General features: G+C 38.8%; 1 protein-coding gene across 1 annotated transcript in view; it reads left to right on the top strand.

Moving 5' to 3' along the window:
• STAB2 (stabilin 2) overlaps positions 1-17,085 on the top strand; it is a 163,749-nt gene that overhangs the window by 4,631 nt on the left and 142,033 nt on the right. The window contains exon 3 of the mRNA XM_004742997.3: positions 1,285-1,400. Within this exon, the coding sequence (XP_004743054.1) occupies positions 1,285-1,400 (116 nt within the window). The remainder of the gene's footprint in view (positions 1-1,284; positions 1,401-17,085) is intronic.

The following is a 17,085-nucleotide window of genomic DNA, read 5'->3' as shown; positions in this document are numbered from 1 at the left end:
CATCACCTTCCAACACACACACACACACACGATAAGATTATTGCTCTCTGTTTTAGAATTGAAGATTTGGATCTGTCGTTCATTTATGCTGAAATAAATCCAAGGTTGGTTCTTTGTTTCTTTTTTAAAGATTTTATTTATTTATTTGATAGACAGAGATCACAAGTAGGCAGAGAGGCAGGCAGAGAGAGAGGAAGGGAAGCAGGCTTCCTGATGAGCAGAGAGCCCAATGCAGGGCTCGATCCCAGGACCCTGAGATCATGACCTGAGCCAAAGGCAGAGGCTTTAACCCACTGAGCCACGTAGGTGCCCCCCCCAAAGGTTGGTTCTTAAGGGGAAGTTTGGTTGTGCCCTTGGCTCCCCCTTTTCCCGTCTTTGTGAAGAGATGTCCCTGCCAGTATTCTCAAGCTTCCAGAGGAATTGTCACCTCTGTCTTCAGCTTGACTGTCCATAAAGCCAGTAGCTCAGGGACTGGATTAGAAGTACAACCTTGATTTTTAAAAAATAATAATAAATTAATTAAAATAAAGAAAAATAATGATAAATTAAAAAATAAAAAAGAAGTACAACCTTGAACTCACCATCACACTATTCTTAACAGTCTAGTTGAAAGAAATGATATTCTGGAGGATTGTCTCTGGATATACTAAAGCCAAAACCTGGAATAAGTCATCCATATGGAGATTCCCAATGGTATTTAGCCTCCACAGAATTGCTGCTCCAGATCAGTACCTCAGATGGTATACAAACTGTTTTAAGAAATTCATCACTACATCTCCCTTGAGGACACGGTGGCAAATCTTGTCCATTATATTACACCGCCTCTCACAAGTCTACATCTACAGTATCTGAAAAAAAAAAATGCTAAACCTAAGCAGTTGGTTCATTTTAAATCTAGGGATCCCATGCATCACAGAACTCATGATCTTTTCCTTCTTGCATTGGTGGCAACAAGTGTGAGGTGCGCCTCTAGCATATGCCTAGAACCTAACACTATTTCCGATCTACTAACCTCACTTCTGACGTCACTGTAGATATTCTACCTTCATTTGCATTGCGTTCTGATTTTTTCATCCATTTTGTACAATTAAAGGTAAATCATGATTAAGTTTTGTTCTCCCTAAATAAAAAAATGAATTCAATCTTTGTTTATATGTTTGTTTGTTTGTTTTAATATAGGCAAGTCTAAAGAAAGACCTAAGTAAAAATCCGGGCTAATCCCACTGCCCAGAGTGAACTGCATTGTGCTGATAACAGGTTTATGTCTTCTCCTTCCCCCCCAAGGTACATCTTTGAGATCAGGAAGTACTCGCTGTCTCTTCCTGGATGCCGCCATATCTGTAGAAAGGACTATGTCCAGCCTCAGTGCTGTCCAGGCCACTGGGGCCCAGACTGCATGGGTAAGTGGCATAGAGCTTTTCTTGGACTTTGATACTTGATTCTCGATGTCCCATTTCACAGAAAATGGAAAGGAAGGAAGTCCGATAAAAGGAGAGTGTCAGCACCTTTTTCTAGAAAGTTCCATTTCAGTCTATATGTAGAAAAGTCTTTCTTGCTCTGTCAGCTTTTATAAACAAATCTGCTTTCCTCCAATTGGAGGTCTCGCTTTACAAAATGTCCTTACAAGTCAGAAAAAGGGACAATTGAAAGGATGTCCATTTTTATAAAAAAGATAAGGGACCCTAGAAAGGATGTAAGAATGCTGGGATACTACAACCCCGAAAACAATTTTCTTTAAGAAGAAATTTTATTATAGTATCTCAAAGACCTTAGTTACTGTTTGGCAACACAGATAATCGTTAAATCTACTAAAACTCTAGTCTTTAGGATGGAATACCAAATTCTATGATGACTAGTTCCACTGTAAGAAAGACAAAGATGTTATATAGTTAGATTTCTATGGTCGAGCCCAGCATTTGTCAGCTAAAATTGAACCTCTATCATGATTAAAGATTAAACATTCGAATAGTGGCTGAGTCCTTGCTATGATATGCAAATTATGTGAGATCACTTTTTTCCCTTGGAGAGTAAAGAAGTCAAGCATTTTAATTCATGCATTGTCCATTTGTTTCCTATTTTCTAGATATAATGAAACATATCCTTAAGAATCCACTTAAAGGGGAACCTGGGTGGCTCAGTGGGTTAAAGCCTTTGCCTTCAGCTCGGGTCATGGTCCCAGGGTCCTGGGATGGAGCCCCGCATCGGGCTCTCTGCTCAGCAGAGACCCTGCTTCTCCCTCCCCCTCTGCCTGCCTCTCTGTCTACTTGTGATCTCTCTCTCTCTCTGTCAAATAAATAAATAAAATCCTTAAAAAAAAAAAAAAGAATCCACTTAAAGGGAAGGGCACACGGGTGGATCAGTAGGTTGAGCATCTGACTTAGTTGCAGCTCAGGGTGGTGAGATCGAGCCCTGTGTCAGGCTGCTCACTCAGTCTGCTTAAGATTCTCTCTCCCTTTGCACCCCTACCCCAGAATCTCTCTCTGTCTCTCTCAAATAAATAAAGAAAAGTTGTTTTGTTTTGTTTTTCAAAGAATCCACTTAAGGGGAGAGATTAGTTCTCTTTTGCTTTTTTTTTTAATTAAAATAATACAGGCAAAGGGCACACAGCCCGTAAAATTTAGACAGACATAAAGACAGAAAAAACACTGACTTCTTTCAGTCACACATAGGAAATCCTAAATTGTTTGGCTTATTTCCCTGATCTTTTTTTTTTTTCAAATGGCTTCTAAACAGTCAAAACTTTCTTGTACATACAATGTTGAAACCTGCTGTTGTGTGTTTTTTGAACTAATGATTAAATAAATAATAGCTTCCACTTATTCAACATTGCTAACACGCAGTACCAAAGAGATACTTGGCTTATATTATCTGATTCAATTCTTTTTTTTTTTTTAAGATTTTATTCATTTTTTGACAGAGAGAGATCACAAGTAGGCAGAGAGGCAGGCAGAGAGAGAGAGAGGAGGAAGCAGGCTCGCCGCTGAGCAGAGAGCCCGAAGTGGGACTCGATCCCAGGACCCCGAGATCATGACCCGAGCCGAAGGCAGTGGCTTAACCCACTGAGCCACCCAGGCGCCCCTATCTGATTCAATTCTTAAAACAAATCTTTGAGCTAGACATGTTTATCTCCATTTTGCCTATGAGGGATCAGATATTTAAAGATTATCTCTTACCAATTTCTTTTGGCTTGATAAATAATAAAGCAAGTTCAAGTTCAGGGATGCCTGTCACCAAAGTCTGCTGTCTTTCTACTCTGTCCCACTGCCAGAGCAGAGCTTATAGAAGAAAAAAGATGCATCCCATGGGTGATTCATTCAGTTGTGCATCTGACATTCGATTTCAGCTCAGGACAGGATCTCAAGGTCATAAGCTCGAGCCCCATGTCAGGCTATGCACTCAGCATGGAGTCTGCTTGAGTTTCTCTCCCTCTGCAACCCCCCTGCTTGTGTGCTCTCTCTCTCTCTCTCTCAAATGGATAAATAAGTTAAATCAAAAAAAGAAAGGAAAGAAAGAGAAAAAGAAAGAAATGAGAAATCCTCCAAATGTGTTTCTAACTTCTCGTTTGATTGGCAAGTCCCTTTACCCGTCCCAGTCAATGACCGGGTTATGCTCCTTGCACTGGAAAGGTCAAGGTTTGGGTTCACGAAATCCTGACCTTCTCTCTATTGACCTCTCTGTCCTCAGTTTTACCCCAGCATGTGGACACTGTGTGATTCTGAGTTTGTTACAATGGATTCAAAAGATTAACTCACCCTTCCGTATTTCAAAAACTTTTTTAGCACCAAATGTGGTCACAATTACAACCAGTTCTTGTAGACATGCTGATATAATTCAAAAACTTTTAGATTTGCTTTTCTCTTTTTAACCCATGAGAACTAACACAATGCTGTTAATGATCAGAAGCCTGTAGAAAAGAAAAGGCTTTGTCCAAGATATAGCAACAAAAGTCAGTGCATGCAACATCAGGGGTAACAGACCACAGCTCAGAGAGAGGAAAGAGCCATATTTAGGCTTGACTCTAGTCCCAACATTGGGCAAGTTACTACCTGCCATGCCTCAGCTTCCTTAGAGGAGGGTCAGATGGGGGTCCAAAGTCCTACTTTACAAGACCATAGCCTAGATTTTAAAACATTCATGTAGATGAAAAATACTTGACAGAGTAACACCAAGAAAGCACTTTAATAATGTTTTAGCAGTGGGCGCCCTGGGTAGCTCAGTGGGTTAAGGCCTCTGCCTTCGGCTCAGGTCATGATCCCGGGGTCCTGGGATCAAGTCCCACATCGGGCTCCTGCTTGGTGGGGAGCCTGTTTCTCCATCTCTCTCTGCCTGCCTCTCTGCCTACTTGTGATCTCTGTCTGTCAAATAAATAAATAAAATCTTTTAAAAAAAATGTTTTAGCAGTAAATGAATAAGGGAATAACAGTCAAAACAAACCTTTGGCAGTGAAAGCCAAATAAAGTGACATTTTCTCTTTGAGTCCTTCTTAAATATGGGTAACTCCTAAATCATGAGAAGACAAATAGGATTCAAAACCTTCAGTGGGCTCATGACATCTCAATGTGCTATGCACGAATGGGGCAAGGCTCCTGTCTGCGATCCAGTGTGCACGATTCCTTGAAGGGTCAAACATTTCCTTCTGCTAGGTCTGGAGGCCAGAGAAACAAAGTATGTGGAAAGCAGGGATTGGACAGTCTTTCTGCTGTCCTCTTGTTAGAGCAAAAGGACATGTCCCTTTATCTTCATCTTCCAAACATACTAAATGTCTCCAAAGGCTTCCTTCCTTTAGCTCAGGAAGGAGATAAAGGCTCTACTTAGCTGTATATTTCACCTCTCACATTTTGTAGTGATGACAAGTGAGATCTTGCCTATCACTTTACATTTCCGGAAGGATAAGGCCATTTTGGAGCTGCTGACGTGTGTCCATACATCTTTTTAAGGAAGTACAAGCTTTGGAATGGCCTTCTTCCCAAGGCCATTGTGGTATCCAATTCCTTTCCAGTGCATCAACAAATACATTCATACTTGATACCTCTGGGCTACTTTTAAAATTGTTTTAATAATGCCTCATTCCAATTAGAAAATAACTCTGATCAATACCCCCCCCACAAAAACAAAATTAGAAAACACCCAAAAAGCACAATGAGAAAAAATTGCTCATCATCTTCTAAAATTAAGAATAAGGCATGGATCCTCACTTGGGTGAAAAAAAATATGTCATCCTGACATATGAAAGTTCTTTCTACCCAGATTTAACTTGTTTCTCCCTCATTAGAACTCATCCTGCTTTATCAGATCAGCAGACAACAGTCTTTGCTAATTAGCACACAAACATATTTTTTAACATTGAAATGATCACATTTGAACAACTAATAGCTTACGTGAGGGGAAATTGTTTTTTTTTTTTTAATTTGGACATGCCAGTTCTCTTGATTTCACCATGAACATTAACTGATCTGTGCAAACAACTCAAAGTAATGGAAAAAGAATGTGGGCAAAGGGGTTATACAGAACCGGGATTGCCGCCAAAACAATCTGATTATTTCAAAGGGAAATGGTCTAGATTCTTCTTTTTGAGGTCGATGTCATCAAATTCTGCCCATTTTTTTAATTTTTTATTTCTTTTCAGCGTAACAGTATTCATTATTTTTGCACCACACCCAGTGCTCCATGCAATCTGTGCCCTCTCTAATACCCACCACCTCCCCCAACCTCCCACACCCCCCCCCCGCCCCTTCAAAACCCTCAGATTGTTTTTCAGAGTCCATAGTCTCTCATGGTTCACCTCCCCTTCCAGTTTCCCTCAACTCCCTTCTCCTCTCCATCTCCCCTTGTCTGCCCATTTTTTTTTTATAATATATTACTTATGTTTCCACATCTCTTTCTTTCCTGTTGTACATTCTTTGCCGGTCGCTGCTCAGGTTGCAAATAACAGACTTCTATGGGCTTGAAATTGGTCTTGTAGTCATGTTCCTTTTGGTTTTGACTGAGAAATAAAGCTGAGTTTACCTGAGGAACCTAATTCACATCAGCTTCCCAGGGAGACAATTTCAGCCAGAGCTATAAGTGGAATACCAGGACATGGTCTCTGCCTATCACTGTGAGCCATGCTTTTCAACAACGGTCCTAGCATGAAGTATGCCCTTCTAGAGTTCATTGGGAGATAAAGTAACAGGGAGGTCTTTGGCCCCTTGCTGCTGGGGATGTTGATTATCTTCCTTTAAAGAAACAGAACAGCTGATGATTTGCTGACAGCTTATAATGGGTAAGCCTCCTGCGTGAGCAAAGTCACAATGCAGGAGACCACCAGGGTAGCAGTAACTAAAGGGAAATGGGATAATGACCTGAAATCTTTTTATCAGCTACTTGAACCTCACAATGTGTCAGAAATGTGCGCTGATAGCAAATTCTGTAATATCCTTTCGAGCACAGTTGCTGAGAACGTCAATTTTTCCGTCTTTCTACTTAATGGGGGCCTGAGGTGATAGAAAATGATTTGAGAAGCAGGACTAAAACTCCCACTTTTGCCTTAGAAGTTTTACTTAAAAACCAAACAATTTGTTTCATAGATTTTAAACTTAAACCATTCAATCTAGGACATAAAATGAGGAGTCTTTGTGCCCCCACATCCCTGCTATCTTTTTCTCAAAGTTCCTTCCAGTGTTGGCCAACTCCTAAAAAAAACAAGCATTTATGGAGCACCGATTGTATGCTGCTCATAATCACATATCTGATAAGCCCAGTGCCTACCCCCAAGGGGCTCACAGATTAATATAAGAAAGAGATACAAAAGCAGATGAGGAAAAATAATCATACCTGAGAGCCCAGTGGAGGACCTGAGGAATTTTGAGGAGTTTTGCAGCTTGCGCAAAGGCAGCCAGACTAGGAAAGAAGCCTATCTTACTGCAGAGTCCCAGCTCTAACCCGCTACTCTCCACTGCTTCCCCAAATAACAGCTGGTTTTGCCAAGTCAGCTGCTGGCAAGGCAGTCTGCCTCTCTCTAGCCTACTTCTAGAAAGCTTGCTTCCACCATCAGCTAGATAGATGCCTGTCACTGCCTAGAGTTGATTCCATGACACGTGAGCTACCCTTGGTTCTACCCTTTAACTAAGAGGCCATGGGGTTTTGCAGTAAGATGGCACACAGGCTCTGAATCCCTATTGGTCTCCTGTCCCAGCATTTACCACGCTCTGGTTCTGAGACCCACTCTGTAGAGCTCTCAGATTCAGCAATTACAGGGTACCCCGTTAAATTAATTGCAAATAAACAACAAATATGCATACAGTATTTAGGGCATGCTTGTTCTAAAAAACTATTCATTGTTCTATCTGCAATTGAAATTTAACTGGCATCCTACATTCTATCTGGTAAACCTGTCCTTCGGCCTCAGTTTTCTCATCTACAAAACGGAAATAATGATGCTAATAGGCCTACCTCCAAAGATCGTGCTGAGGATTAAGTGAGCTCGTACCTACAAATTACTTAGGATGTTCCTGAAGGGTGGCAGGTCTTCAGAATATGCCAGTTACCTTTTCTGTCTTTTGTGGTCTAGGGGGTGTGCTTAGGTCTGATTTTATATTCTAAGGTACAGATCTTGTATGCTCTGGTTTAGTGGTAAGGGACTCAAAGTTTTGACTCAAGCCTGATTGCAATGCCCTTTCTAATACTTGCCAACCTCATGATCTTGGGCAAGTTACTTACCTCTCTGGCCCTCAGTTTTCTTATCTATAACCTGGGACCAATGATAATGATGATGATGATGATGACGACGATGATGATGTCAACAACAGTCATGTTTTTTTCAGTTGTTGGGAGAGTAAGACCACACATATAAAGTGCTTAGTAATAGTAAATGCTCGACAAGTTCTATCCATCTGTCATAGAACTGGTAACTAAGTCACAGTGCTGGCTGCCAGAGGAGGACTTTCCTATACACTTCATTGTTTATAAAGCTTAAGGCCCCTTAGGTCTACAATTTTTCTTCCCACGATTGTCTACCCTTCTGTGGACCCCATGGGTCACTCGGATCTGTCCAAGCAAAAGCCTGCCCTTCCGGGATATGGGGAAGATAAACCATCAGTCTGCTTGGGCTCCTATAGCCAAATACCATAACAACAGACATTTGGTTCTCACAGATGTGGAGGCTAGGAAGTCCAAGATTAAGATGCTACAGATTTGGTTCCTGTTGAGGCTCTTCTCCCTGGCACACAGATGGCCACCTTCCCACCGTGTCCCCATATGGGAAACAGAGACTCTAGTCCCTCTTTCTCTTCTTAGAAGGACATTAATCCCATCATCGGTCCCCGTCCTTATGATCTCATCTAAACCTAATGAACTCCCCCAAAACCTCACCACCAAATGCCAACCTGTTGGGGTTTAGGACTTTCACATATGAATTTGGGGAGGCACAGACATTCAGTTCATTAATATTAAGTATTCACCTTGGCCTTCAGCCCACTGGGTCATAAGCCACTGGAGAGAAGTCTGAGCCAGGACGAAGCACCTGTTAAGAGAAAACCTTCCCTCCCTTGCTGAATGTGTGCTGTTGAGACTCAGGAAGATTCCCAGAAGACAGCAAAGAATACCCAACCAGTAGATGCCTTGACCCTTAGCACAGCCACAGGCAGACACCCAATGACCTCTGAATAAAGCAGACCGCTCGTTTCAATGAGAAGTATGTGTTGGGCACCTCTTCAGAAATAAGTCTAAAGCACTGAAGCTCAACTCACCAGCCCCTTCCCGCCTACAGCAAGAGGAACAAAGGCCCATTTTCTGTTTAGGCTTAATCTCATTTCACATTCTTGTGAAAATACAAAGAGAAAACAACATCTTTGAAAACAATTGTAGGCATTCAATAAATCTTGAATTAATTACTTAACTAAATGAATGTCTTGTAAAAACATTTAAGCTATGTAAAATAATTTGAAGCTATCAACACAGAGAAGCACAATTTTGAGCCTTTAGAGTCAGATACAGCAGGGTGGAAATCCTTGTCTCTCTGCCTGACAGCTGTATAACTTTATTAGTGGTCCTCTCTCTGCCTCAGTGTCCTCGTAGATAAAATGGGGATTGTAACACTTCATAGAGTAAAGAGTAATAGTTCATAGTTGTGAAGATAACACGTGTAATGTCCTTAGCATTCCACTCAAGGTTTAGACCAATAAGAAGAAGAACATGACGAGCAAAACAACAACAACAACAACAACAACAAAAAATCAAAAACAAAACAAAACAAACAAACAAACAAAAACAAGTCAAGTTGGTCTTTTTAAGGTCAACATCTGAAGGTGTTCAGTAACAGTTTACCAGATGGTGGCCCTGAAGAAATGCTTCCTAAACACTGGTGTTCTGAAACTACTCTTAAGTATTTGAATGAAAAGGTTTAGAGACTGAAGGTCAGAAACTGAAAGACTTACCCTGTGTTTAAAAATAGCCCTTCCCGATTCTAGTGTCTTGCTTTGTTTTCTTTTCCAGTCAGCATAATTATAGGCAAGGACATCTCTGAGGTCTAAACAGAAGTTGAGTTTCATTAATTACTGACCAGGACACTGACCACCTTTCCCAAACCTATCAGTAGGGGCACATGCTCAGCTAATAAATTCTTCTCATTTATTCTTAACTTATAATTTTCGTAGAGTGAAACTCAACATTATCAGTGTGCAGTTGTATGAGTTCTGACCAGCTTTGTGTAACCACCACCACCGTTAACTTAGAAAAGATTTATTTCATCCCCCTCAAATTCCCTTTGCTATCATGTCCTCCCTCCCATTTCTGAAGCCCTGGCAATTACTGATCTGTTTTCTGTGCCTATAATTTTACCTTCATGTCACATGATTGGAGTGACACAGTGTGTGGTTTTTGAGACTGGTTTCTTCCAATTAGCATAATGCTTGACGATATGTCTGTGTTGCTATCTGTGTCCATAGTTCCTTCTTTTCTAATGCTTCATAGCCTGCCATGATGCAGCAGGAGCCAGTCAGTTCATTCACCAGCTGGAAGATGTATGGGTTTGTTTCCAGTTTGGTACAACTAAGAATAAAGTTATTACGGACATTCATGCACAGGTTTTTGTGTGTACCTAAAATTGATTTCTTTTTTTTTTTTTTTTAAGATTTTATTTATTTATTTGACGGAGAGAGAGATCACAAGTAGGCAGTGAGGCAGGCCGGGGGGGTGGGGAGCAGGCTCCCTGCTGAGCAGAGAGCCCGACGCAGGGCTGGATCCCAGGACCCTGAGATCATGACCTGAGCCAAAGGCAGAGGCTTAACCCACTGAGCCACCCAGGTGCCCCTAATTTTTATTTTTTCATGTGCATATTTGCTCTTCATGTATCTTTCAAGTTGTTGTTTCTGGAGCATTGAGAGTTCTTTAAATGTTTGACATACAAGTCTTTTATATGATACATGATTTGTAAATATTTCTTTGTGGTCTGTGGCTTGTCTTTTCATTCTTTTAACACTAACTTCAGACGAGCGAATGTTATGAATTTTGGTGAGGTCAAATATATCAATTTTTCTTTCATAGATAGTGTTTTTTGTATCCTATCTAGAAATCTTTCCCTACCTTAATATCACAAAGATTTTCTTTTATTTTTTTCTTCTAGAAGTTCTATAATTTTAGGTATTGTGTTCAAGTCCATCATCCCCTGCAAGTTAATTTTTGTATATGATTTGAGGTATGGATCAAGGTTCATTTTTTATATGTAGATTCCTAGTGATTCCAGCATCATTTCTTGAAAAGACTACCCTCTCCCCATTGGGTTGTGTTTGGACTGTTGTAGAAAATCAATTAACCATCTCTGTGTGGGTGTATTCCCGGACTCCCTATTCTGTTCCAGTAATCTGTATGTATATCCCTTTACCATCAGGATTTCTGTAGCTTCACACTGTCTTAAAATCTGGCAGCATACATTCTCCAGCTTGGTTGCTTTCAAAATTATCTTGTTTATTCTAGTTTCTTTGTTTTTCCATGTAAAATTTAGAATCAGCCAATATCTACCAAAAAGTCCTGCTAGAATTTTAATGAAATTATATTGAATCTATAAGTCAGTTTAGAGAGAACTGACATCTTAAAGTACTAAATCTTTTAACCCATAACCACACTAAATTTTCCCATTTAAGACTTCTTTTATTTTGTTTGTCAGTGTTTTATCAATTTTAACTTACAAATTTTGCACAATTTTCATTATGTTCACACCTAAGTGTCTCATGGGTTTTGGTAACATTTTTAATGGTATATTTTCATTTTAATTACCAGTTCTTTCTTATGAGTTTGTATAAAAAAATAGAAATAAAATTGACTTTTTAAATATTGCTCTTGTATCCTGAGAACTTATTAAATATATGTATTAGGTCTAGTAACTTTGGGGGACTTTTTTGAATTTTCTGCAGGCAATCATGTTGTCTAATATTAGAGACCATTTTCATTTTTCCTTTCCAATATGAATGTATTTTATATCCTTTTTTCTTACTTTGTTTTACTTCTCATGATGTACTATCTGTTTCATATATGGTTGGATTCAGTTTGCTACAAATTTGTTTTAGAATTTTCTAATTTATGCATTAGATTTTTAAAATCTTTTTTATTAACATATAATGTATTATTTGTTTCAGGGGTACAGGTATCTGAATCATTACCTTACATAATTATCAGCACCCACCATAACACATACCCTCCCCAATGTCCATACCCAGACACCTTATTCCTCCTCCTCCCTCCAGCAACCCTAAGTTTGTTTCCTGAGATTAAAAGTCTCTTATGGTTTGTCTTCCTCCCTGATCCCATCTTGTTTCATTTTCCCTCCCTTTTCCCCACAACTTCTCACCCTGCCTCTCGAATTTCTCATATCAGAGAGATCATATGATAATTGTCTTTCTCTCACTGACTTATTTTGTTTAGCATAATACCATCTAGTTCTATCCATGTCATTGCAAATGGCAATATTTCATTTTTTAGATGGCTGCATACTATTCCTTTGTGTGTGTGTATCTGTGTGTGTATATGTGTGTGTGTGTGTGTGTGCACATATATACACACAATATGTGTGTGTGTGTATACATATCCTCTTCTTTATCCTTTCATCTGTTGATGGACACCTACGTTCTTTCCATAGTTTGGCTATTGTGGACATTGCTGCTATAAACATTCGGGTACATGTGCCCCTTCAGATCACTACATTTGTATCTTTAAGATTAATACCCTGTAGTGCAATTGTGGGGTCATAGGTAACCCTATTTTCAACTTTTTGAGGAACCTCCATACTGTTTTCCAGAGTGGCTGCACCAGCTTACATTCCCAACAGTGTAAGAGGGTTCCCCTTTCTCTGCATCCTCACCAACATCTGTCATTTACTGACTTGTTCATTTTAGCCATTCTGACTGGTGTGAGGTGGGATCTCACTGTGGTTTTGAGTTGTATTTCCCTGATGCCAAGTAATGTTGAGCACATTTTCATGTATCTGTTGGCCACTTGGATGTATTCTTTGCAGAAATTTTTGTTCATGTCTTCTGCCCATTTCTTGACTGGATTATTTGCTCTTTGGGTGTTGAGTTTGATAAGTTCTTTGTAGATTTTGGATACTAGCCCTTTATCTGATAGGTCATTTGCAACTATCTTCTCCCATTGTGTTAGTTGTCTTTTGGTTTTGCTGACTGTTTCCTTTGCTGTGCAAAAGCTTTTGATCTTAAATATGTCCCAATAGTTCATTTTTGCCCTTGCTTCCCTTGCCTTTGGTGATGTTCCTAGGAAGAAGCTACAGTGACTGAAGTCAAAGAAGTTGCTGCCTGTGTTCTCCTCAAGGATTTTGGTGCATTCCTGTCTCACATTAAGGTCATTCATCCATTTGGAGCCAATTTTTGTGTGTAGTATAAGGAAATGGTCCAGTTTCATTCTTCTGCATGTGGCTGTACAATTTTCCCAACACCAATTGTTGAAGAAACTGTCTTTTTTCTATTAGACATTCTTTCCTGCTTTGTTGAAGATTAGTTGACCATAGAGTTGAGGGTCCATTTCTGGGCTCTCAATTCTGTTCCATTGATCTATGTGTCTGTTTTTGTGCCAGTACCATACTGTCTTATTGATTACAGCTTTGTAATAGAGCTTGAAGTCTGGAATTGTGATGTTACCAACTTTGGTTTTCTTTTTCAACATTCCTCTGGATAATTGTGGTCTTTTCTGGTTCCATATAAATTTTGGGATTATTTGTTCCATTTCTCTGAAAAAAGTTGATGGTATTTTGATAGAGATTGAATTAAATGTATATATTGCTCTAGGTAGCATAGACATTTTCACAATAATTGTTCTTCCAATGCATGAGCATGGAACCTTTTTTCCATTTCTTTGTGTCTTCCTCAATTTCTTTCATGAGTGTGCTATAGTTTTCTGAGTACAGATTCTTTGCCTATTTGTTTAGGTTTATTCTTAGGTATCTTATGGTTTGGGGTGCAGTTGTAAATGGGACCAATTCCTTAATTTTTCTTTCTTCTGCCTTGCTGTTGGTGTATAGAAATGCAACTGATGTCTGTGCACTGATTTTATATCCTGACACTTTCCTGAATTTCTGGATGAGTTCTAGCAGTTTTGGAGTGGTGTCTTCTGAGTTTTCCACATGAAGTATCATACCACCTGCAAAGAGTGAGAGTTTGACTTCTTTGCTGATTTGGATACCTTTTATTTCTTTTTGTTCTCTGATTGCTGAGGCTAGGACTTCTAGTACTATGTTGAATACCAGTGGTGATAGTGGGCATCCCTGCCATGTTCTTGACCTTAGGGGAAAAGCTCTCTGTACTTCCCCATTGAGAATGATGTTAACTGTGGGGCTTTCATAGATGGCTTTTACCATATTGAAGGATGTTCCCTCTATCCCTACACTGTGAAGAGTTTTGATCAAGAAAGGATGCTGTACTTTGTCAAATGCTTTTTTAGCATCTATTGAGAGTATCCTATGGTTCTTGTTCTTTCTTTTAGTAATGTATTGTATGATATTTATTGGTTTGTGGATGTTGAAACAACCTTGCAGCCCAGAATAAATCCCACTAGGTCATGGTAAATAATCCTTTTCATGTACTGTTGGATCCTATTGGCTAGTGTTTTGATGAGAATTTTTACATCCATATTCATGAGAGATATTGGTCTATAATTCTCCTTTTTGATGGGGTCTTTGTCTGGTTTGGGGATCAAGGTAATGTTGGCCTCATAAAAGAGTTTGTAAGTTTTCTTTCCATTTCTATTTTTGGAACAGTTTCAGGAGAATAGGTATTAATTCTTCTTTAAATGTTTGGTAGAATTCCCCTGGGAAGCCATCTGGCCCTGGGCTCTTGTTTCTTGGGAGATTTTTGATGACTGCTTCACCTTACAGGTGATGGTTCTGTTCAGGCTTTCTATTTCTTCCTGGCTCAGTTTTGGTAGTTTATATGTCTCTAGGAATGCATCCATTTCTTCCAGATTATCAACTTTGCTGGCATATCAAAGTTGCTCATAATATGTTCTTATAATCGTTTCTATTACTTCAGTGTTGGTTGTGATCTCTCTTCTTTCTTTCATGATTTTATTAATTTGGGTCCTTTCCCCTTTCTTTTGGATAAGTCTGACCAGGGGTTTATCAATCTTATTAATTCTTTCTAAGAGCCATATCCTGGTTTTGTTGATCTCCTCTACTGTTCTTTTGGTCTCTATTTCATTTATTTCTGCTCTGATCTTTATTATTTCTCTTCTCCTGCTGGGTTTAGGCTTTCTTTGCTGTTCTTTCTCCAGCTCCTTTAGTGGTAGGGTTTGGTTGTATATTTGAGGACTTTCTTGTTTCATGAGAAAGGCTTGTATTGCTATATACTTTCTTCTCAGGATAACCTTTGCTGCATCCCAAAGATTTTGAACAGTTGTATTTTCTTTTTCATTTGTTTCCATGAATTCTTTAATTCTTCTTTAATTTCCTGATTGACCCATTCATTCTTTAGTAGGATGCTCTTTAGCCTCCATATATTTGAGTTCTTTCCAACTTTCCTCTTGTGATTGAGTTCAATTTTCAAAGCACTGTGGTCTGAAAATGTGTCACAGTGATCCCAATTTTTGGGACTGGCTGAGAGCTGATTTGTGACTCAGGATGTGATCTATTCTGGAGAATGTTCCATGTGCACTAGAGAAGAATGTGTATTCTGTTGCTTTGGGATGGAATGTTCTGAATATATCTGTGAGGTTCATCTGGTCCAGTGTGTCATTTAAAGCCTTTATTTCCTTGTTGATCTTTTGTTTTGATGATCTGTCCTTTTCAATGAAGGGAGTTGTTAAATTCCCCTACTATTCTTATATTATCGTTGATGTGTTTCTTTGATTTTGTTATTAAATGGTCCTTATAGTTGGCTGCTCCCCTGTTAAAGGCATAGATATTTAAAATTGTTAGATCTTCTTGTTGGACAAACATTTTAAGTATGATATAGTGTCCTTCCTTATCTCTTATTATAGCCCTTGGCTTACAATCTAATTTTTCTGAGATAAAGCTTGCTACCCCTGCTCCTTTTTGATGTCCATTAGTGTTGTAAATTGTTTTCTACCTGCTCGCTTTAAATCTGGAGGTGTCTTTGGATCTAAAATAAGTTTCTTGCAGGCATCATATCTATGGGCCTTGGTTTTTCTATCCATCCTGATACCCTGTGTCTTTTGATTGGGTCATTTAGCCCATTTACATTCAGCATAACTACTAGAAGGTATGTATTTAGTGCCATCATATTGCCTGTACGGTGACTGTTACTGTATATTGTCTCTGTTCTTTTCTGGTCTGTTAAGAACTTTTAGGCTTCTCTTTCCTGATTTATTGTTTGCAAGTTCTTTTAGTTTTTGCTTATCCTGGAAGATTTTTATCTCTACTTCCATTTTCAATGACAGTCTAGCTGGATATAGTGTATTTTTCTCATTTAGTGTTCTGACTATATCATGCCAGTCCTTTCTGGCCTGTGAGGTCTCTGTGGATAGGTCTTCTGCCAATCTAATATTTGTACCTTTGTAGGTTACAGATATTTTGTCCTAAGCTGCTTTCAGGGTTCTCTCTTTGTCACTGAGACTTGTAGTTTTACTATTAGATGACAGGGTGTTGACCAATTTTTATTGATTTTGAGAGGGGGGTCTCTGTGTCTCCTGGATTTTGATGTTTGTTCCCTTCCCCATATTAGGGGATTTCTCTGCTCTAATTTGCTCCAATCTACCTTCTGCCCCTCTTTCTCTTTCTTATTCTTCTGGGATCCCAGTGATTCTAATATTGTTTCATCTTATGGCATTACTTATCTCTCAAATTCTCTTTTCATGGTCCAGTAGTTATCGCTCCTTTTCTCAGCTTCTTTATTCTCCATCATTTGGTCTTCTATATCACTAATTCTCTCTTCTGCCTCATTTATCCTAACAGTAAGAGACTCCATTTTTTATGTCACCTTATTAATAGCTTTTTTTATTTCAACTTGGTTAGATTTTAGTTCTTTTATTTCTTCAGAAAGGGAGTTTATTTCTCCAGAAAGGGATTCTCTGGTATCTTCTGTGCTTTTTCCAAAACTTCTAGCATCTTTATAATCATCCTTCTGAACTCTAGCTCTGATATCTAACTAATGTTGGTATTGATTAGGTCTCCAGCAGTCATTACTGCCTCTTGTTCTTTTTTTCTTTTTTCTTTTTTCTTTTTTTTTTTTTTTGAGGTGAGTTTTCCACCTTATCATTTTGTCCAGAGAAGAATATATGAATAAAAGGACAAAATGCTAAAGGGTAGCAATGACCCCAGAAAAATATACAGTAACCAAATCAGAAAAGACCCAAAACCAGTGGGAGAAGAAACAAGAAAAAAAAATTACATATATATATATATATATATATATATATATATATATATTAGACTGGTGAATAGAACAGAGTCTCACACTTATTTTGCAGTGTATTTTGGTTTCTTAGAAGAAACAGCTTCCCAAAAATTTAAAGAAAGAAAAACTTTTTTATATATACAAACAAGGGTAAATTCAATGACGGGATGGAATATGACTGTAAAGATGAAAATTTAAAAAGATTTTTAAAAAGAAATTGAAAATGTTCCTGAAAGTTGAGGCAGAGAACTTTCAC

Source organism: Mustela putorius, unplaced genomic scaffold (assembly GCF_011764305.1).
Source record: "Mustela putorius furo isolate JIRA1106 unplaced genomic scaffold, ASM1176430v1.1 tig00000788_pilon_pilon_pilon, whole genome shotgun sequence".
NCBI lineage: Eukaryota > Metazoa > Chordata > Mammalia > Carnivora > Mustelidae > Mustela > Mustela putorius.
The sequence above is the reverse complement of the archived record's forward strand: the minus strand, read 5'-3'. Positions and strand labels throughout refer to the sequence as shown.